This window comes from Mixophyes fleayi, chromosome 12 (assembly GCF_038048845.1).
Source record: "Mixophyes fleayi isolate aMixFle1 chromosome 12, aMixFle1.hap1, whole genome shotgun sequence".
Lineage (NCBI taxonomy): Eukaryota > Metazoa > Chordata > Amphibia > Anura > Limnodynastidae > Mixophyes > Mixophyes fleayi.
Genome location: NC_134413.1, coordinates 16,389,209 through 16,411,604, shown reverse-complemented (window position 1 = coordinate 16,411,604; position 22,396 = coordinate 16,389,209). Strand labels below are relative to the sequence as shown.

The 22,396-nt window shown below is 40.8% G+C and overlaps 2 protein-coding genes across 6 annotated transcripts in view; one reads left to right on the top strand and one right to left on the bottom strand.

The window, feature by feature from the left end:
* MIS18BP1 (MIS18 binding protein 1) overlaps positions 1-899 on the bottom strand; it is a 36,871-nt gene extending 35,972 nt beyond the window's left edge. For all 3 annotated transcript variants that reach the window (XM_075192158.1, XM_075192160.1, XM_075192159.1), the window contains exon 1: positions 804-899. The gene's annotated coding sequence lies outside the window, so the exon portion shown is untranslated. The remainder of the gene's footprint in view (positions 1-803) is intronic.
* Positions 900-1,027: 128 nt separating this feature from the next.
* On the top strand, positions 1,028-9,546 carry LOC142108476 (uncharacterized). Of its 3 annotated transcripts, none has more exons than XM_075192166.1 (6): positions 1,029-1,377; positions 1,567-1,614; positions 3,961-4,670; positions 5,937-6,137; positions 6,659-6,875; positions 8,504-9,546. In XM_075192166.1, exons 3-6 carry the CDS (start codon positions 3,992-3,994, stop codon positions 8,688-8,690), a joined length of 1,284 nt encoding a protein of 427 aa, XP_075048267.1. In that variant the 5' UTR covers positions 1,029-1,377; positions 1,567-1,614; positions 3,961-3,991; the 3' UTR covers positions 8,691-9,546. The 3 variants fall into 3 exon arrangements, with proteins under 3 accessions (XP_075048264.1, XP_075048267.1, XP_075048266.1); XM_075192165.1 differs by having other exon boundaries at positions 1,490-1,614; XM_075192163.1 differs by lacking the exon at positions 1,567-1,614 and having other exon boundaries at positions 1,028-1,377.
* Positions 9,547-22,396: the final 12,850 nt, after the last annotated feature.

Sequence of the window (22,396 nt, the reverse complement as noted above, 5' to 3'; positions counted from 1 at the left end):
TAATACTGCAACAGAAAAAACAAGTAGGGCGCCCCAATGTGTATTATCAAATATGATGTTTGGGAAGATGTAATAACTGCGTACCGTAAAGATGTATTCAGGAAGTAAATGGTCATATGGAGGTTCCTCTTCAGAGGTAATCCCCTCTCAAACTCCATCAGATGTAGCAACAATGCAGAAAAAACATAACAGAAAATAACATAGTGCAGTATTGTTATATATTAAACTGCACCAAATCTGGAAATAGTCCTCCACCAGGAGACAGAGTGCTAGATCAGGTAGTGAACCCAAAGGTGAATAATGTAGCACACAGGTGCAAAGTGCATCCCTAAGTATATAAAAACTGCATACCAAATAGTCAGAGGACCATGGACTTTCGACGAGGGATGGAAAGAGAGTCTGCTCCTGGAGAATTAATATGCCCAGGAACTTGAATTTAAGAGGAACCTCCATATGACCATTTACTTCCTGAATACATCTTTACGGTATGCAGTTATTACATCTTCCCAAACATCATATTTAATAATACACATTGGGGCGCCCTACTTGTTTTTTCTGTTGCAATATATATATATATATATATATATATATATATATATATATATATATATATAAAGCACGGGTTGCACATTGTGTTTCCTGTATAACATGGTCGATCAGGCTTAGCTCAGTCCTGCCAGTGCACCAAGCAAGAGGTTCTGCAGCAGCTCAGGTCAGTCAGGACACACTTATAAGATGCACACTGCATTTAAATACAGACACCCGGAGACTCAGCCCTCCCCCACGGTCACAGGCTCACTCACCGCTCCCGCCAGCTCTTTTCAAACAGCCGTTATCACTCTGTACGAGCTGTATTATTCTGCTCGCAGATTGGCCGCTGCATTTGCGCCACATCCCAGTCAGACTGCAAAAGACACACTCCCCGGAAACACGTCACTCCGACCAGCGGCGCCGCAGAAGTCGCGGCGGCCATTTTAGAAGAGGGTAAAAGTCAGTCAGTAACCGGCTTTAACCGCCACCTACGCCCACGAGTAAGTAGAAAGAAAGCAGCCAGGAGCAGATTTTTAACGTACGGGTACTCTATTCTTTGGAAGGCGGCCATCCCTTGCCTTATTTGGGATTTACCATGTCCTTGCCCTGAACAAAGATGGACGCTGCCTTGTCTAGATCTCTGTGTGAGGAAGCAAAAAGGGAAAATCCCCGCTTCAAAAGAAGGGAAGGACACTTATGCCGGGCTCCTGTCTTCCGGGGAAACGTCTGTCACTATCTGTACTCCAGTTATAAATGTCCCTGGAAATCTGGATGTAGCATAAATCATTTGTTATTGTGACTGGGTTTGTAACACAGGTTGATGCTGCAGACTGCTCTTACACACAGGTGGGGATGAATGCAGCACAAAGTTTACTATAAAGTTAACATTTGCAGTAAAATACAGCATGTATTGAATTTTTATATGTTATTTGTTACATTAAGTGCTATGCTTTTCTAGAAATATTACATCTTGCTGCCTGACTGTGCTACTGTCATGCTTGTTGTGTCACTCCTGGATTGTGTCTGTTAATACAGGATGGGGGGAACACGCCACTGACACAAAAGAGCTGCTGCTTTATTCAGGTATAGTTATATTTCTCAGTTCTTATTAAAGTTTAATAATTTTTTTAATATATTTTGCAAAGCATCACATTCTTATAAAGGGTTAGTCTATAAAGTGAATGTTGATTCTGCATTGTAGGCCCTCATGTGGATGGTTATGACAAAACTGTGTTGATCCATGCTGCATATGGGGTTTTATTGCAGTTCATTCACCTGCATGCCTGAAGTTTTTACTATAGTATGCACATACACTAATTACAGTCCAATAATGTAATGTGTAGGTCATGTGTGCCAGGGTTTTACGGGGCTAAACTGGTAGCCTTGCTCACAAGCTGGACTCCCTCTAACATTTATTTTTGTCACTATTTGCAATTTCAATTCAGACTTGTGTCTGGGAATCTACAACTCTGCAAATATAATAATTGTCCCTAGCTCATTAGTGACTTACAGCAAAAGTATAGTCAGTGTGTCATTTTGTCCTCTGGTGTCTGTGGTAGTATCTCTTTACATGTAATCTTACAGGGTTTAAGTCTTACTAGATTAATATTGTAACAATATGTTAATGTTACAGAATTCTAAAGGTGGCTGTTTTTTTTTTCTGGTCTGTTTCCTGATCTCAAAGGTAGTTTTGTGCGTGTTTTAACATCCACCAACCAAACTAGTAACATGTTTGTTTGTTTGTTTGTTTGTTTTTTACTCAGTAATGTATCAAGTGCTATAAATAAACATAGTCTAACTTATTGAAAACATGCTTTTTCCATGTAGTAGTGTTAGTATCTAACTGTGTTTTACTTTAATTGACTGTAATGCAAAACATGATGGAACACGTTCAAAATAAATCATACAACTCAATTGGACGAGTGTTTTTACTTGCATGTAAGCAGCCAGAACAGAGTGCAACAGGTTTGACTTGTAACTAGATTACAAATCCTTTTAATGTAAAATGCCTAACCTTAAGTATAAATGTAAGCACCACTAAAATAAGTGTGTGTGTATATATATATATATATATATATATATATATATATATATAATTATAGTTGAAGTTTAAATTTAGAAGTGGCAGTATGGAAAATATACGTAAATGGAATTTTATGTTCACAAAACTTGAAATTGCTTGCCATGTAGCACATGTGCTGTGTTATCTGTCGTGTCAGACAGGCTGACTGGGGTCTGACAGGAAGTTTGCTGTGCATATAAAAATCTCTTTCCCTATAGCCAACATTATCACATGTCAAATATCTTAGTTTTAATAACCTCCTCTGTCCTTTACTTGTATAGGTGCATAAGTTTGTAAGCATTAGTAGTAGTTTTTTCTATTCAGAAACCTGTGTTTTCATTTATTGGTCCTTTTTAAAAATTCCTTTTAAAGGGATTCTCCACCCAAGTAAATGTTATTTTGATTGTTGGAACAACTATTATCATAATAAAAGAGCGTTTAAGGGTTGCACGTATTTGTATCTTGCATTTTTGCTGCTACTAATTAGTGAATTCTGCATTTCAAGAGCTGCAGTATAAGTGGATTAAGATTCCTGAATATTAATGAAGGATGTGGACTACATTGATTATTAATATAAATTATGTAGAGCTGCTACAACTAAGATACTTGTTTTTAAAACTTCTAATATATAGTAAGTCAAATAATGATTGCAAAGTGGGAATATAATTAGAGTATGTAGCATGCAAATATAGACCCATAGCTATGTTAAAACTTATATTTTAACTAGTTTAGTTTCTCCAGTGTATTGTAAGCTATATATTAAGGAGGGTGTGGTGTGTCTGTACACGCCAACATAAACTTCTGTCAAACTTATTAAATAACATGTCACAAATGTATTCATTAGGACTCCTATATATTCTAGTTTTTGCACCTTAGGAAATATTTAAATAGGACTGCTGTTGATTCTGGAATTTATTCTCTTGATACATTGAGAAAGATGTTGGTGACGTTGTAAAGCAGGTTTTGATACATTTCTGGAGCCAGGTAGCTAATGTAGCTAGAAAATATGTCTTGTGTTGCTAAACGTTTGTGAGCTGTTTGATGTGTATACATTGACATTTTCTCTGGTTCGTTAAAAGGTCCTGCTGGCTCCTTGATTTCACTCCTACTTTTACAAGTTTATTTCACATATATTAGCAGTGCTTGTCTCTTCGGTTTATACAAAATGTTATCATTCAGTATTTATATTCGTGCTCACTTTCTATGAATATCCATCTCAATGTGTTTATCTTGGTAAGTGGGTTGGTTGCATTCTCATAAATGCAGACAACAAAATTGCTGCCTTGACTATAGGGGACAAGTGGACTTTTAATTTTGAATAGCATAACTTGAAAGTGCATTGAATATTTTTTTTTTTGTATGTGCAGATCTAAAGCTGGAAAATTCCACGTTGCAAAGATGCCGGTCATTCAGTGGCTGCAGTTGCCACAGGAAGTTCTCCTACAAATATTTATGTACCTTTCTCCAGTGGAAAAAGCAAATGTTCGGGCCACGTGCACTTATTTACGGACCCTGGTGGACCATCCGTCCTTATGGAAAAACAGTACTATTCTTTTTAAAAGCATAGGGGGATTTAATGCTCGATTCTGGGACACACTTCAGAGCCGGAAAATCTCCTCAGTGGAAGTGACTAAGGTGACTTTGAAACAGTTCAAAAAGATGGCCAATTGTTTGCCGGATCTGACTAGTGTCACAATGGACTCCTGTTTGAAGGGGGAGATCCTCCAGGGTTTGAGACCGCTCGTAAGTCTCCATCAGTTGCATTTGACAGACTGTTCCAATGTGATGGACGAAGAGATGTTCTCGGAAATTGTGCTCTTTCAACAACTAACACATTTATCTTTATGCAGAATAGCTTTCTCGGGGGTCCTTCCTTTAACAAACATAGTCTTGCTGCAGAACTTGTACTCTTTGACGTTGCATTCAAAAGAAGGCAATGTGCCCGAGAGGGCTCTGCAATATATCTTATTTAGGCTACCAAAACTTCGGGAGCTGTCCCTTGCTATTGGAAACATGAATAAGTGGAAGCTCTCTCTTTGCTTCAATGTGCCGGATAACTTTGTGTGCACGGCTGAAGGTGAGTGGATTTATCCGATCTATATTATTAGTGCAACTTGGGGCAAATCAATTTGTAATGTGGCCACTGCTTGTAATTAACACTGGGAACTGAGCTGGGTCTCTCCGATCCTTGTGTCACCTGCAAACCCAGGTGCCAATCATCGTCTATTTATTTATATAGCGCCACTAATTCCGCAGCGCTGTACAGAGAACGCATTCACATCAGTCCCTGCCGCATTGGAGCTTACAAAATAAATCCCCTAACACACACATAGACCGAGCGAGACTAAGGGCAATTTATAGCAGCCAATTAACCTACTAGTATGTTTTGGAGTGTGAGAGGAAACCGGAGCACCTGGAGGAGACCCACGCAAACACGGGGAGAATATACAAATTCCACACAATGAGAATGGTCTGTGTACAACCACGATCATGATTATCACTATAGCCAGTTCTGTTCCCAAGGGTAAAGACATGTGTGAGTAGATTTATTTAGAGTTTATTTAGTAGTCCCTGTCGAGTCCTATTTAACTCTTAAAATTTGGTATTAATAGCCCTAAGTTTATTTAATGTGTAAACAAATGTATTATAAGCAATAAGCAATTTGTTTTTGTTTTTAAATACACTAGAAGTAACCTCTGACTTCTGTGACCTGTACAAAACTACTCGGTCTGTCTCTTTTTATATGGTTAGATAATTCCATAGTGCAGTGGTTCCCAAACTGTGTGCTTAGGCTCCCTGGGCTGCCTCAGCAATCTCACAAGGGTGCCTTGGCCAGGCCCAATGGTAAGCAAGTCGGGGGGCTACATGGTAATTATTTTGGCTTATGGGTGCCTTCAAAATAATTGAGACCTAAAGCGTGCCTTGAACTGAAAAAGTTTGGGATCCACTGCCATAGTGACTTTTTAATTATGTATCTTACAATAAGGGTGGTATGATGGGACAGGAGTTAGCATTGCTACCTTGCAAAACAGGAGGAGTGCGGAAACAAACATAGCCTTTGACAGCAAAAATACTGCCTTTTGTGAACCATATTAGTTTCTTAGAAACCTTCAGCTGTATCAATCATATTCGCGCTGTCCCTTCTCTCCTATAAGCGCTACATAATTAGCTCCTCGAGACTTCACTGATAAATTCTGTTATGCAGCCCATGCACCGTTGCAGTAGCCCCTCTTTATGTTGTTTCCTGCAGGGGGTGGAATTGCAGGATTGTGACATTGAATATAGATTTTAGTGCCTGTGTCAGGTTACAGCAGTAATTTTTTGTTTTGTTTTCTAAATCCAGATCTACCATGTGTATCAAAGTTACAGCTCCAGAAACTGGAACTGATCAATTCTGGCTGCGCCAGTCTGTCCAACAACGCTTTCGATCAGCTGTCCACTCTGCAAAGCGTTTGTCTGCGGCATTATAAGTATCTGCAGCATGAAGAATTTATCGAGAGCCTCCTGGTGAAACTGCCTCACCTGACGGAGCTTAAGATTGAATGTAAGTCCTCCCCTCCTCCTCCTCTACTTCCCAGTTGTTTTGACAAGTCGCAGCTTTTCGTGAAACTAAAACGTAAGAGTTAATTTCCTCATTTCCCTGTCACTTCTCTTCCTTTCACCCCACTTTGTCTTCTCGTGTCCTCCCTGTGCCTCCAGGGTTGGAAACTTCTGTTACCTCCTCCATGGGGTGAGATCTAGATTTTACCTGGAACCTCAGTGACTGTTAAGCCTTGGCAAGGGAAAGCTAGTCCCACTGGCAGAACTCTCTCTCTTTGCTCTCAGGTGCGGGACAGTTTGTTTTTGTTTTTTTATATTTTTATTTTATTTGGGTGCATGTCGGCATACCATGGATAAAATTGGGCAGGGGTGAATTGATGAAATATAGATTCTTAGTCCCTCATTTTTTTGTTCCATCCACATCTTGTAGATCTTGAGGTGGTTACATTGAAGTAAATGTTTTGGCATCATCTAGAGATGGGATTTATGTGTTCTCCAAACTGACTCGTCCGTTTTGTTTGTCAGGGGCTGCGCCGTTCGTGCCACTAATAAGTCCGATATGTTCTAAATTAGAAAACTTGAGCATGGTAGGCACGAAAATTTCCAACGAGACTCTCAGCTGGATCTCCAGGAGCGCCAGCCAACTGAAGTCTCTGAACTTGAGTTTCACCCATGGATATGACGACGATCTGGTGAAAAGTTTTCCTCGGTTATTTCCACAGCTGCAAAACCTCTACCTCAGGTAATCTAAGCGTTCTTGGGGTAGTGTGGGGGTGGGGAGGGGAGTATTTAATTTGCACCCACCTTGAAAAACAATTTGGTGTCCATATTTAGACTAACACCCTAGTTAGGTTGGTGCTCTTCCACATACTTCAGAAGAGTTCAGTGGATCTTCCACCGGGACCTCAATTGCGCCCTACTTAACGGTCTAAGTGTCCGACAGCCTAGAGATGAGAGGTTTTGGATGCGTTGGACTGATTCCTTGATAGCTGCTTGAATAAATGGGACTGTGTATGTGCAATTTGTGTCGCTTGACTGACCTGGAACGATTCCCAGTCTAACAAATTGTTATATACGCTACCGACCTGCAGTTCCAAGTAATCTGAACCAGCAGCCATATTTGGGCTGGGTACACACTTACAGGAATTTCACCCAATTATCGGGACAATCACATGATAAACGGCCGTTTGCCCCGAAATCTCATTAGTGTGTATGCTCCAACGATGAACCATTATGCACATCGTATTGTTTGATTTTATAAACGGACTAAAAATCTTGTTCAACGATGTTGTTCCAATTCTGTATGCACTCACGACCACATAGAGTTTATACAGAGTCATGATCTTTTCAGCCGATGGTTATGACAAATGAAGAGCACAGATCTAAAGGTAAATTTTGTAAAATGTATTTATCTGCATGCTGATCCGGACTTTCAGTCGTTGGTAAAATCCTTAACGATATCGGGAGAAATGTTCTGTAGTGTGTACCCAGCCTTACTCTATTGTATTTGCTGCTAGCATGGTTGTTGTATGTGGTTTTATTATAGCTATCTAGGAGATATCTGTAACTAGATGGAGTTGTTCAAAAATGGATGACCGCTTCCATGATTAATCTGTAAACAGTGTTAAATGGATAATTTTGATTACTGGCTTTTTAATGAGCACTGGTGTTTACGCTAAAATTAAGTCCATGGATAATTGCTGCTTGTTTAGGGGAAGACCAGGTAAGAAATCTATCAATGGGGGTGGGGGGGACCCACACATCAGTAATTTTTACGATGGTTTACCTTTTTAAGACACTGGTCAATGCCTATGTACTCTCTGTGCATTCGATAGTAGTCTGTCTGCTCTTTACAATTACCATTTGCTTTCAAATGAAACCTATAGTGTGACAGAATTTCGGTTGCATGGAGAATATACCTTGTTTCTGCAATCCTTTCTTCCATGATTGTCCAACAGGGGCATCATTTAGACCAAAACAGCAGCAATGAAGTTTTTATTGGGCACATAATCATAATAAAAAAACATACATGTACATATTTTACATGTACTAGAGTCACAAAAAGGGGAGGAGGGAGGATGTTATGTCTGTAAACAATAATTGCCACTAGTTCCAAGTGACTTCCTAATCTCTGCCTTAATTCAGATTATGAATTCGCTTGGAACTAGTATCAACGCTGAGGTGTGAGACACTTGGTGCCTCATCGCTGTTCCTAGTGATGCAAAGAGTTATTTGTGTGTGTCACGGATCAGTGATGTCACAAGTCTCCCGCAGAGGAATGGGCTGAATATTGTTCTACCCACAAAATTTCTGCCTCCACTGTAAATAATGATAGCTACGTTTATATGTAATATCTCTCTTCTCTTCTAGTAATACCAGGTTGACCGAAGACGCACTGGTTGTTTTAGCCAACTTGTACTCCTTACGCGTTCTTGATATTTCGAACAACCTGCACCTGACCCCAGAAGCCATCCTGGCTTTTAGAAAAATCACGTCTAACAGGATTGGCTTAGTTCTCGAGAGATCCAACGAAAGCGTAACGTACTGCTGCTGGTAAAACAGACTCTGAAGGTTAATCACAATACCAGTTGCTTGATGTCATGTTCCACACCACTTCACACTGCTGCGGGAAGCACAGGACCTGTCTGGGAAATTTTATTTATAAAGATGCATTTTTGGGGTGTTTGGTTTGGTTGTTTTTTTGGTTTTTGTTTTTTTTTTTTTTGCATTTTCTGCTTATTTATTTTTCAAGTTTGCTGAATAATATAATTTTGTAGAGGGGGGGAGAGATGCCTGCATATATCTATCTATTTTTTTTTGTTTTTCAAATCACATTCGTCCTCTTGATCTAGAAGCAGAATTTTCATATAGAACTATCAGATTGTTTCAAAAGGAATAATTTAACACCAAAAAGGAACGTTCATTTCAATTTGCTATTGGCACATTTACCCCCTTCTGTCACACAACTGTCGATGTTGGAATGATAAATATCTTAGATACCTTTTTAAATTGTAACTGGTGGAAGGTCTGCTCTAAATTATTACTTTATATTTTTTTTAAACTTTACTACGTAGTGCCTTGTCCATTATTTAACCAGCCAAACTAGTCAAGGTTCTCCCAAGCGCATTTTATCTAGCACACTGTGCGCTTACCTGGTGTACTTCCTCTAGCCTGCACAGCAGGAGAGCTGTGAGACATAGAGGAAGTTGGCCTGGGGGTGAGCATACAATGCTGGATAAAATAATACACAGTGCACAATGCAGTAAACTAAAATAAATAAATAATAAAGCTAGAGAAACTGATGACAGGTCTCCTTTACGTATCCCAAGATGCTCCATATAATATGGACAGGTGTTTTGTCTTTTTAATGGTTAAGTGCCTAAGGAATTATTAAACAAATTTTGTCACTTCAATGACTTCTATCCATATCACAATTGATTGAAGCACTGTGATCAAACGCTGTAAATCTTCTGAGTGTCCTTATGTTTTGGTTTGAAATTGAGACCTTTTTGTGGGTAAGAACTTTCAACATGTATAACTCTATCATAGGTTTGCTTTTAGCAGCTATAGTCCACATCACGGCCGGGATCATCTGTATGGTATCGCATATGGTAAAGTGTGGACTGTAAATAGGATCTCTACGTTGGACAAACGGGGTTTGTCCATGTTGGAAACTCCTTTAAGTAGCCCTAGTCTATTGGGGGCGGTTCCTATCCTGCTGGTGGGGGCGGAGGGGTCTGTTCACTTCCTGGATGAGGATAGGGGAGCCATGCTGGAGCCTGGCAACCATTATAGGTTACACGTGGTAGCTACATCAGGGGTCTGCATCTTTATTGCATACAAATTCTATTTAGCGTAAAGAACACAGATCTGCAAAAATAAATAATGCAGCTATTATGGTAGAAAAACACTCATAAAAATTATTAGTAAAAAAAAAAAATATATATATTTATTTTTTCATATAATTCTAACAAATACCCCTATTGCAGATAAATATTGCTTATATACTAAGGCTCCATATAATAATTTACAAATAGATGTGATCTGATCTCGCACAGGTAATCCATTTCCTAAGATCCAGTGGTGGAAGTTACAGTATGAGGAATGGAACGTGATCATTTTATAATGAAGGCAGTAGGAGAAGTGGTGGTACAGCATACCACTGTATACCCCCCACTTCCCTGCTGCTAATATCTACAAAAAGCAGGCAGTCTAAATAGGAACAATGTAGTCTCAGAAAAAAAACATTTCATACGTAGCCAGACCTTTAAAATCCAGCTATCGGTTGACAACCATCATCAGCACATTATATTAACCGTCGGGTCCGCATGGCAGTTAAAGGACGTCACAGTGTCTCTTAGCATTGCTGGCCACCTGTAACTAGACATTATATATATTCGGTTCACAAACTCACAATTTACTATCAAAGCAAATCTCTGCTTGTAGACCGCCTGCTGCCTGTTGTCCATAACTCCCGTCTTTCCATTTCAGCAGTTAATTCACTTCCGCTTAAGCTTCAACAGATGATAAAATGTAGCAGTTTCCAGTATCTATAAATTAGTTTCAGGCTAAACCTGCCCAAGGTTTCAAAAGTTGAAATAACATAAATGTGCATTAGCACCTAGTGCAAATGAGGTTAGTTTATGCAAGAGCAAATACAGTACACACATGGGATCTACTATCCAGAATGCTTTGGACTTACTTTTCCTGTATTTTGGAGCACCAGAACTAAAATCTTCTAGAACACACTTATAAATTAACCCTTGGCTTTTCCGTTACTATGAGGAGCTCTGTTTAGCGGAGCTCCTCATAGTAACCGTGGAGAGTTTATAGCACTTCCCCATGGGTCTATGGTGTTTTACGTTATAATTGATTTATAGTTAATACACCTATACACGCCTCAGTGGTCCAGATCTCAGATGCGCTGAAATTAAGTAGCAGGACCGAATATGGATAGAATCATACGGAGCAAATCTATCCCGTGGCTTGTCTGCTGCTGTAGAACCACAAATCACAGCATGGTAGTGCCATAGCAGCTGTGAAGTCTGTTGTAGACTCTTCACAAATACCATTCAGGTTGTTTTTTGCTGGTTTATTGTGATAACATGCAGAAACCATTTTCAGTTTGTTGTACATTGTGCTCTCCCTCCTCCCCCCCCCCCCACCCCCAGAAGATGCTGTTTTTACCTGACCCAGGGTCACATTATTTCTTTATTCATTTTGCTTTTGACTATAATAAAGGAGACAGTTTGAGGTTTGAAAAAAAATAATATATGTTCTGTGAGGTTTGTGACCTTTTTCAATCACAAATCCAGTAAGTACTACAAGTTCTTTGTTTTATTGGATGAATAAATTATTTCAGAATATATTTCCAGCCTTTTGTTTGGATTTTACAGTTCTGTTCATTCTCCATTAAATTAACATTTAACTTATTCAGAATAGGCTGATTTTATTCAAAAATGCATAATAAAAGCTTTGTGTATTAATTTTATTGTATGCAAAGTCTATGGACCCTGTCCTGCTAATAGATTCATGCCATTGGCCAGTAGCTGAAAACTACCCCATTTAATGTAGTTTGTTAAATGCAAAACAATGACATCCTTGACAGCAAAATGAACTGTGGACGATGAACTTTCATTAAGTAAAGTCTACTATGGGCTAGATTTACTAAACTGCGGATTTGAAAAAGTGGAGATTTTGCCTATAGCAACCAATCAGATTCTAGTTGTCATTTATTTAGTGCGTTCTACAAAATGACATCTAGCATCTGATTGGTTGCTATAGGCAACATCTCCACTTTTTCAAACCCGCAGTTTAGTAAATATACCCCTATGTCTTTGCTCCCCTCCTGATATTTGGTCCTTTCATGTCATGACCACCTCCAATGATATCATATATCACATGACACAAGTCATTCTATTGTAAGTAGATTGTTGCAACTCTATAAGATTGGCAGAACACCTCTGGGTGAGTAAATGATTAAGTGGAACAGAAAACAATTGCAGCTCTACTAAATGAAGAGCACAGCAAACATATATACTAGTCCTGTTCCAGAGTAAAGCTCTTTCTATGCATACAACAGAGATATTTTTTTTAAACCGGTACCCATTAATAATTAAATCGGACAAACAGAAAAGGAAAATTATATATGGTTTGAGGCCCTTTAAAGAAGTTTCAGCAGCGTTTCAAAACTTTAGATAGCAGAGAGATCTATGTTTAGACTGCCTGTTGTTAACGCCAGGAGATGATGGCACAAAAGCCTCTCTTGATTCTGAAATGACAACTAAATATTGGCTGCATAGAAATTATAGAGACAGCAAAACATTATCTTCAGTCATGCTGTGTGACTTACACATAAATCTTTCTGCAGAATGTCTTTTCATATTTGATCAATTGTCCACTTTCTTCTCTCATGTAACCACCCACCCCCTCCCCTGTCTATAAAGGGAGAGAACACATCAACAATGTGCAATGACCTTAATGTAATTTGCATACACCGCTAGTGGCAACAGTTATTCACCGTAAGATACAATAGCAAATACACACTGACATAGTTTTCATATGTAGTGTGTAAACTGAGCAACATGTGTAACGGAAATCTAGTGTGATAAGTACATTAAAATACCTGGGACAAATGGTAGAAACAGCCACAATCTTTTGTGTAGAGTTTTTATACTATTAAAGTGTATATGTATATAAGTTATTCTTTTTCTCTTACCTGCAATCATTAGTTGGGGTTTTTTATATGTTCTCACAGCTGTGAATATTTTGGTTCTGTTACTGGTCCAGTGGGCATTGGTTCCACACTACTAAAGTCCTAAATAGAAATTTTAACAGCGGACAAGTTAATCCTTCTTCTGGGGAGTTGTAATTTTTTTGTAGGAACAAGATCTAACTAAAACATGGGTTATGAGTTATATTAAGATTCAGTTTCATATGAAAACACTTGATCGTTAGTGACGTATAACAAAATACTCAGATTATAAATTGAGCAGCCACCTATCGTGATTTTTGGGGTTTTTTGTTTTTGCTGTTTTTTTAATCTATATTTACGGACTACCCTAACCATCCCTAAAACCTGACTTGCCCTCTGGGGCAAATATTGGAATGTTGATGTCATCTGTGTTATTAGAACATGTTGGGATAATTACACCTTATGCACAGTAAAGACACCAGAATCTTAGTTATGTCTATCTTTCTTAAGCTGGGTACACCCTACAGAAATTTCGACCAACTTTTTATGCCGAGCGATTTTACATGCGACCGATGGTCCGATCGCTCGGTCCATGGACTGCATACACACTAGCCTTGTTTAGGACGATAAAGGGAAGAGCGGACGTCCCTTTAGCAACTTTTTACAGCAATGTTGTCGTGAGCAATGACTGTAATTTCGTACTCACTGTTGTGGATCGGTCGGAAGTTTATACACACTACACAGCGGAAACGAGATTGGAACGAAAATATTAAACGGTACGACCAACCAAATGAGGCGATAATCGTCCATTTGGGCAGACTTTCGACCATCGTGTCACTGCACACAGTGACCCGACTTTTGAACGAGCGGTCGTATGTCGGCTGTTTGAGCCGATTATTGGATGAAAACTGTGTAGTGTGTACCCAGCTTTAGTGAAGGACTGCAAAATAAACTACTGTATCCAGGGTTGCCAACTCTGAAATGAAAAACAAGCAACCACTTAGTTAAAAACAAGCCTAAACAATCCTAAAAAGAGCCCAAAAATTTATTCTTTTTTATTTATGATACAAATATCAAGATAATATTAATAGTAATGGGATCTGCAGCAGTTTCTGCAGTTATAGTAACTAAAGATGAAGACTCAGGAGCTATAGCTGCACTTTAGGGGGTTTGTTTTCCCTGTACACTACAATATATCCCTAGCTTTACACTATAATTATACACATCATGTTCTGTCTGGCTACATATATACTCTCCATATCTACTGCACACAACACAGACAGGCTCCCCCGAGAGGAGCCAACGCTGAAGTTTACCTACCAACATCTGAGATCACGCCCACGTAAGAGACCAGCAGCGTCCTTACACTGACTAAAGCGTTATTATACACAAGGCAATAAAGTTTATTGAAAAAATAAAATAAAAAATGTTGTGAAGCCCAAAAACCCGCAACCCGTGACCACCAGAAAAACCCAGCAACTCTAAAAAAAGCAAGCCCAATTCTGCTTATTATAAGCGCAATTGGCAACTATGATCCGCATCCCACACCACTCTGAGCAAGGTACAAGGAGGCAAGGAGCGTCTTCCTGGTGAGCCGCTGACTGACAACACAGCAGCCAATCGAAATCCGCCTTAGTATGAGGCCCAGCCCATCTCTTCTCACATGACTTTCAGCCAGTAGTGGGTGGGTGGGTGTTTGCGTGATTGACACACAAAGTGTCCTTTTATGAAGGAGGACGAGGTAGAAGGGAGGAAATAGCTGGGAAGAAAGTAAAAAGTAGGGTCTGACACACATCTATTGTAAAGCCCAAAAACCTGCAACCCGCGACCAGCAAAAAAAAAAGCCCAATTCTGCTTGTTATAAGTGTAATTGGCAACGCTGACTTTATTGCTTACTGGGGCATATTCAATTAGCTTTCCGGTTTGCGGTAACGCGCTTTCCCGCGAAACATGCGCAGTATTGCCGGTAATATGGTACCGTAATAAAGCGGATTTTCGTACGCAACCCTATGGGCTGCGAACGAAAATCCGCATTATTGCGGCACCGCGGATTGACTTTGCGGCCCGTTCCGGCGCGATCCCGCGAACCGGAAAGCTAATTAAATATATGCCCCACTGTGTCCTGATACCGATCCGGTGGTTGTGACAACTTCTCCAGTTTGCTTACCTGGGCTGGCAGATTGAAGTAGTCTGGGGGGGAAGGGGTTGTTGTCAGTATTTGACCTGTATGTGATCCCGTTAGGTAGCTTAACCCTGTCTCCTGTGATCAGTCATTGGAGGCTCTAAAAGGTTTTCCTTTAATAGACGGCTAATCTGAATCCCACAGTTGTTCCCCATTTAAACAAAGATCATATCAAATATCAACTATAGAAAGTTTTTTTACATTTCATACAAATATGTTAATGTGATGCACTATTTTTTTGTTGCAGGTTACTTATTATTTGAACTTGAATACCATCTAACCCAGTGATGAGCCACCTGCGGCCCTCCGAACCGTCACCTGCGGCCCTCCGAACCGTCATTTGCGGACCCCTGCTCCTTTCTGCTATATTGTCAGATTAGATTGTTATAGCTTGTAACACATGCTTAAAATGCCCGCTGATGTGTTATTACAGATAGGTGTCTCTTTCTTTCATTTAATGTATTAATTTAAATTTATTACTGAGGTTAAGTTAATGTGCGGCCTTTTGGAAGGTCAGAGGGCCGCACCATGTGTTTCAGGCTGCCCGTCGCTGATATAATCAATCAATAAGTTGACCCTACGTGGAGTGAAGCTTGTACGAGGGGTCTTTATTTTATTCTGAACATTTGATTGTAGATAGCGAATACTGGGAAGGAGGTTTAAATCAGGTCGTTGACAGACTGGGCTCAACAACAAATTAATTCGTTCTAGAGATAATTTTAGCTTTCTTACGAACATGGAGGAAAGTGGAAACCGGCGTTGGAGGTTGCCTGACAACTGAGATTACAGGACTCGCTGTAGCAGCTGTGAGATCCTCCATAATTAAAGTGTATTATCTCTTACTGTCAGCTGGTCAAACGGAAGAAGCTGTGTATCTGCGGTTTGTAGGTGGACGCCATCTCTAAAGATGCTTTCTAGCTGACGTGATCAGCAGTGCTTTCTTTCAACATATGTTAAGTGATCTTTAAATGCTCTTTGTTAAAGTCCTTTTGGATTTGGCAGAAACGATTTGATTTGTGTTTGCCTAAGGGAGTCTGGGCCCAATTAGCCATAACGGGAATATCAGTGATCAGCAACATTTAAAGGCCAACTTGGGGAAAAAAAACAATAAATGTTCTTTGTAGAAGCAGAAAAATTTAAAACGTGTCTCAAAGAGCAACAGAGGAGCTGACTATGCTTTGTTGTAGCAGAAAACTGCAATTACTGCTTTGGTTGGTATGATTTTTTTTTTTTTTAAATCCAGGTCTGTTGCCCCTCTGAAAATAGTAGCTTCTTATATATATATATATATATATGTATAGTTATTTATTTTCATATAACTCATTGCAGAAAGTACCCTATTTTTTTTTTTTTTTTGTTATGTACATTTTTTTTTTACATCCACATCACAATTGTAGTTGCAGTGACGGTATAAGGTGCTCTTAAAAAGTGACCAGCAGCCGGTGCTGCAGGTCTTACCTGCACGTTCACCTTAGTGCCTAACTGAGCCTGCCTTGCTGTTTGTTTGTTTATTGAACCAAAGCTTTGGTTCAGCAACGGCAGGTGGTAGCAGTATGAGCAGATCTTGACCTGTATGTTCAAAATTGAAAAGTTGCCACATGCCGATCCATGTCTGGTGCCAGGTACAGTACAAACAGCTTTATTTGGTGTCAAGTATACAAAGCTAAACAAATTTTGGTACCTAGTGTAATGTGCTGAGCCATGTCTAATAACAATACAAAGTTGAGCCATATATGCTATCATGTATACAAAGTTGAGCTATGTTATGTGTCTCATCTAATATGCAGACCCATATCTAGTAGCAAGTCTAATGGGCAGAGCCATATCTAGCACCTAGTCCAATGGGCAGACCTATATCTAGTACCAAGTCTAATAGGCAGACCCATATCTAGTACCAAGTCTAGGCAGGCCCATATCTAGAACCTAGTCTAATAGGCAGACCCATATCTAATACCAAGTCTAATGGGCAGACCCATATCTAGTACCAAGTCTAATGGGCAGACCCATATCTAGTACCAAGTCTAATAGACAGACTTATATCTAGTACCAAGTCTAATAGGCAGACCCATATCTAGAACCAAGTCTAATAGGCAGACCCATATCAAGTACCAAGTCTAATGGGCAGACCTATATCTAGTACCAAGTCTAATGGGCAGGCCCATATCTTGAACCAAGTTTAATGGGCAGGCCCATATCTTGAACCAAGTCTAATAGGCAGAACCATATCTAGTACCAAGTCTAATGGGCAGGCCCATATCTAGAACCAAGTCTAATGGGCAGACCCATATCGAATACCAAGTCTAATGGGCTGGCCCATATCTTGAACCAAGTCTAATGGGCAGGCCCATATCTTGAACCAAGTCTAATAGGCAGACCCATATCTAGAACCAAGTCTAATAGGCAGACCCATATCTAGTACCAAGTCTAATAGACAGACCCATATCTAGTACCAAGTCTAATAGGCAGACCCATATCTAGAACCAAGTCTAATAGGCAGACCCATATCAAGTACCAAGTCTAATGGGCAGACCTATATCTAGTACCAAGTCTAATGGGCAGGCCCATATCTTGAACCAAGTCTAATGGGCAGGCCCATATCTTGAACCAAGTCTAATAGGCAGACCCATATCTAGTACCAAGTCTAATGGGCAGGCCCATATCTAGAACCAAGTCTAATGGGCAGACCCATATCGAGTACCAAGTCTAATGGGCAGGCCCATATCTTGAACCAAGTCTAATGGGCAGGCCCATATCTTGAACCAAGTCTAATAGGCAGACCCATATCTAGTACCAAGTCTAATAGGCAGACCCATATCTAGTACCAAGTCTAATAGGCAGACCCATATCTAGAACCAAGTCTAATAGGCAGACCCATATCTAGTACCAAGTCTAATAGACCCACATGCAGGGACAAGTACAGGTACTTACCCAGCCATGCAGGATCTCTTTCTTAGGGGCCTAGTTGTTGACAATAAAAGGATTTGCAGTGGTAACTATTATTTTACGTCTCTTGTCAGACTTATTGAGGTGTGATAGTCCTTTCACAATACAACAGTATGATGGTCAGTGCCGGATTAACCCGAGGTCTAACTGGGCTACAGCCCAGGGGCCTCGGGCATCCAGGGGGCCCTTCAAAGTCCTCAGCAGCATTATTGATCGGTCCGGGGGCGCCCCCAGCCCGATCAATGCTGCTGAGCACTGTCACTTTAGTCCTCCGTCCCCGGCGCTCAGTAATCTGCTTACTGAGGAGATCTTGCGAGTGAACTCTCGCGAGATCTCCTCAGTAAGGAGCTTACAGCGCTCCGGGGACGGAGGACTACAGTGACAGGTAAGCGCTTGGGGGGGCCCTCACGGGGTACGGGGGGTGGGGTGGCGGGTGGCTCACATTGGGGGCCTCACGGGGGAATGGAGGCGCCCTTAGCTCAGGGGCCTCCATTCCCTTAATCCGGCCCTGATGATGGTATGGGCTTACTTGGCTATACTGTTAGGGGGAAAGGGGGTTAGTTTTACAGATCTGTCTTGGGTTACGTATTATCATCAGTAAACTGTTCTTACTGAACACCCATACCGCTACTACTTGGCTACCAGACATTCAACGCTGTGAGTGCTTACTGCACCTGCACACCACTGTGGTGCCCTGGGTTATAAGAATAGTCGCTGCCACCAAAAGGATTCTGCACTGATACCTCGATTAACTTACTTCTAGGTGGTTTGTGTAGCTGCTGCAGCACCTCTTTATTAGTGACTATGGCTGGTTTCTCCTGACTGCCTTCTTTGGATTAGGACTATAGTCTAGCAGGCAGAGCATTACTCAGGACACTGGGATCAACAAAGGATAGCAGTGGGATGGATGAGAGTTTTAGTACTTACCTGTAGGTCACAGGAATACAGCAAGTCTTGCGGGAAGAGAGCAAGATCTCTAAGAATAGTGATGTTTAATAGAAGATACAACACAATAACTGTTACATACAACCTCTTAAAGGTAGTGGATGTACACACATGTGTCCCTTGTTTAGGGCTAACATAAGTTTCCATAAATTAAAATAAGCACTTAAAATAGTAGAACTATCCTAGGGGTTGATGTGAGCAGGGTGACCAATCAGAGAGAGTAGGGTACACAGCACTGAGCAATCCGGTCAAAACTCATTCTAATTGCAACAATGGAAAAGGACCAAATGGTCATATGCAGTTAATTTCTCCCCTGGTTATTCATCAGTACAGCCGTCTCCTCTTGCAAACAGGAACGCTTTCAACACAGGGACACAACATACTAATGGGTGGTGTCAGGGTGGAGGTCTGGGAACAATGGGTTGTCTAAAAATAGATTTAAATGCATTTTACAGTATTTTGCGATTCCCCCACAATTTCATTTTTACACAGGTATGGTTTATCATTGGGATTGTTTCACCCACTAGCTCTAAAACATACTTGCCAACTCTCCCTGAATGTCAGGGAGACTGCCTGAAATAGGGGTGATCTCCCTCACTCCCTGAAGAGTCTGGCATTTTCCCTGATGCTGAGCCAGTACAAGACGTGGTTGGCTTCACCATCTGTAGCATGATGACACAGTTCAGAAATTGTGTCCTATGTCCATGTATTGATGCCTATGGAGGTGGCCATTTTTACGGAGACCAGGATTTAATCAAAGACTGACAGGTAAGAATATGACTTCAGTAATTGAGACAGAAATGTAAAAGACACTTCAGTCTCTAGAGATTCATTAGCTGCTTTTCTTAAATGCATAGTTGCCTACTCTCCCGGAATGTCTGGGAAACTCCCACATTTCTGGGAGACCTCCCAGGAGAGCAGGGCAACCTCCCGGTTCTCGCACCCACAATAGATAAGTGGGCTTAATGACGCAAATATTGTGTAATCATAGCCCTGCACCCTGCTGTAATTGGTCAAAATTGTGACAATCGTTTAGGGGGTGGGGCCAAAATGATGTGATTTGTCAAGCCCCGCCCCTGCAAGCCCACCTCCGCCCGGATCTCCCTGAAGCCAATGAGGAAAAGTTGTCAAGTATGCTCTAAAATACACAGCATGTGATTTTACGTCAGTCCTTCTGCAAAGAAATGTGGTTGTCAAGTTAATACCTTCCCCCCACTCCTAGTGCAAGGAACCAACACTTAATTACCATGTCAGCTCCTGTGGAGGTTAGTGCGCAAACCATATCGAAATAAAGATACAGCTTTAAAGCTTTGAGGTGTCTCCTACTGACTTTGCAAATGTATGACATATTATCAGTGGGGTGAACCAGTTCCAGAATGGTCTGAAATTACATCAGAGATCGGTTCGAGTAGGAGCAGACACCCCTCCGCGTCTCCTCGATTTCACAGAGGCTAACATAGAACTACGACTATCATACACACTCACTTCTGCTAGAGACAATCAAGAAGAACATTTTGGATTACAGTCTTTTCAAGACTCAGCGACTACAGCTACAAAGGATTACTTTTTCCTGTATGTAATTATTTTCTTATTCTACACACTGTATAATTCAGATTATCTAAGATTTATTGAAGGGGTTATTTTAAAATGTATTGTATGACATTGGATATAGCAAATACTACAATACAGGTTACAGGCAGCCTTTACATTTCTAGTTAGTTTTATGAAGCTCCAGCAGATGGCAAGCACATCTTATAGTACTTGTTAACGGCACATATAAAATCTATACAGCATTATGAGAGAAGCCACTTGTGTTTCTGTATTCAATATAAATGTGTTAATCGCGGATCAACTGATTGTCTTTTAATTAGAGAACACCCTCACAAGGACACGGCTTGCCGTTAATGGCAAGGTTTCACAGATAAAGGCACAGTAACCTTCTCATAAAGCAACACTTGATTACTGTTATTATTTGCTTTCTCTTTAGTTGGTCTCGAGGGGGGAGAGAAGACAATACAGTATCGCTACAAATCTCCAAATGTACATACTATAAATATGGACGATGGTTCACTATCGCTAATCTGTGTCTTGCAGCGATTGACATCAACCACCTGTTCAATAATGTGTGGCTACTTTTCATACCTGAATTCCAGGAGGACATGACTTGGTGACAATATTCGGATTAACAAGTAGGTGGGTCAATGTGTGATGCTGCTAATTATAATTACTCATTCCTCCTATTTGGGGGACACTACTAGCCGTAAGGTATAGAGGGTGCTGTGCTTGAGTAGGCACTCTTCAAACTATAAACTTATTTGCATCCCAGCTCCTCCCCTCTATAATGCTCCAACCATATTTCCGCCGGTTATTTTTATTGCCTCCATGGAGTAGGCATTTTTTGTAGCGCTGCCAAATATAGCTTGAGTGGCTACAGGTTGCAAGGAGCGGGCTAAGGGGGTGAAGTTCGGTGACCCCTCCTGACGCCACCCATCATATTCTGAGCACACTACTTTGACAATAGGCAACAAATTTCCTATTGATAAAAAGGACTCCAGGAAAACTACCGGTCCCAGCCACAGGTAGTGGGAGAAAAACCCTGCGCTGCATAGTAGGGTATAGTGCCGGACTGCCTGGGTACAACATAAACTCTACATCATACTTGCCAACTTTATGTTGGTCACATCCAGGTGTTTCTGGAGAGCAGAAGGGATGTATGGGTGGAGTGGGTGGGGCTTTTTTGAATTGCATCATTTGGGCCCTGCCCCCCCAGTGACATATTGCCTGTTTTGGATCTTCTTACAGTTGTAAAGAGACCCAAAACAGGTCTATTAAGAATTCGGGAGTCTCCTGGACATTCCGGGAGAGTTGGCATGTATGCTCCACATCTTGTATTGCGGTCCAGTCAGGGAAGGGCTGGCAAATTTTAGCCTAGGGGGCAAGACACAACTCAGCAGCCTATTAGGATCATTTTAAAGGAAAAATAAATGCAGGTGGCCAAGTGACCCAGCCCAATGTAGCCCACTATGTCACCGGCCTGGGGGGCAGAAGCTCCCCTGCCCCCCAGCCCAGCGTTCCCCTGGCTACAGTACAGTGTAGTCTGCAGGTCCTTCTTTTCAGGCTTTTTATTATTGACAATTTGTGTTCTGTCACTTTACTCGTGAACTTACAAATATATCAAGGGTTTTAATCAGGTACAGGAAGGAAACATTCTTCAAAGGAAGAGAAGTATTAGAACACAAGGACATGCGGTGACATTGGGGGGAAGAAGATTCAGAGGAAACTTGAGGAAAATCTACTTCACAGAAAGGGTAGTGGATAAGTGGAATAGTCTCCCATCAGAGGTGGTTAAGGCTATTACAGTAGAGAAATTTAGACAGGCTTGGGATAGACATAAGGATATCCTTACAAAGAACTAAGACTCAAAGAGGGTTTCAGGTTACCATAGGTTAAAAAATGGGCAGACTAGATGGGCCAAGCGGTTCTTATCTGCAGTCAAATT

Excerpts from the sequence above, each read along its gene's own strand:
- LOC142108476 (XM_075192163.1), top strand. The coding sequence starts at position 1,352 with ATGCTGCAGACTGCTCTTACACACAG. Across the intron at positions 4,671-5,936 it reads CTTTGTGTGCACGGCTGAAG|ATCTACCATGTGTATCAAAG; the intron begins GTGAGTGGATTT and ends TTCTAAATCCAG. Across the intron at positions 6,876-8,503 it reads CTGCAAAACCTCTACCTCAG|TAATACCAGGTTGACCGAAG; the intron begins GTAATCTAAGCG and ends CTTCTCTTCTAG.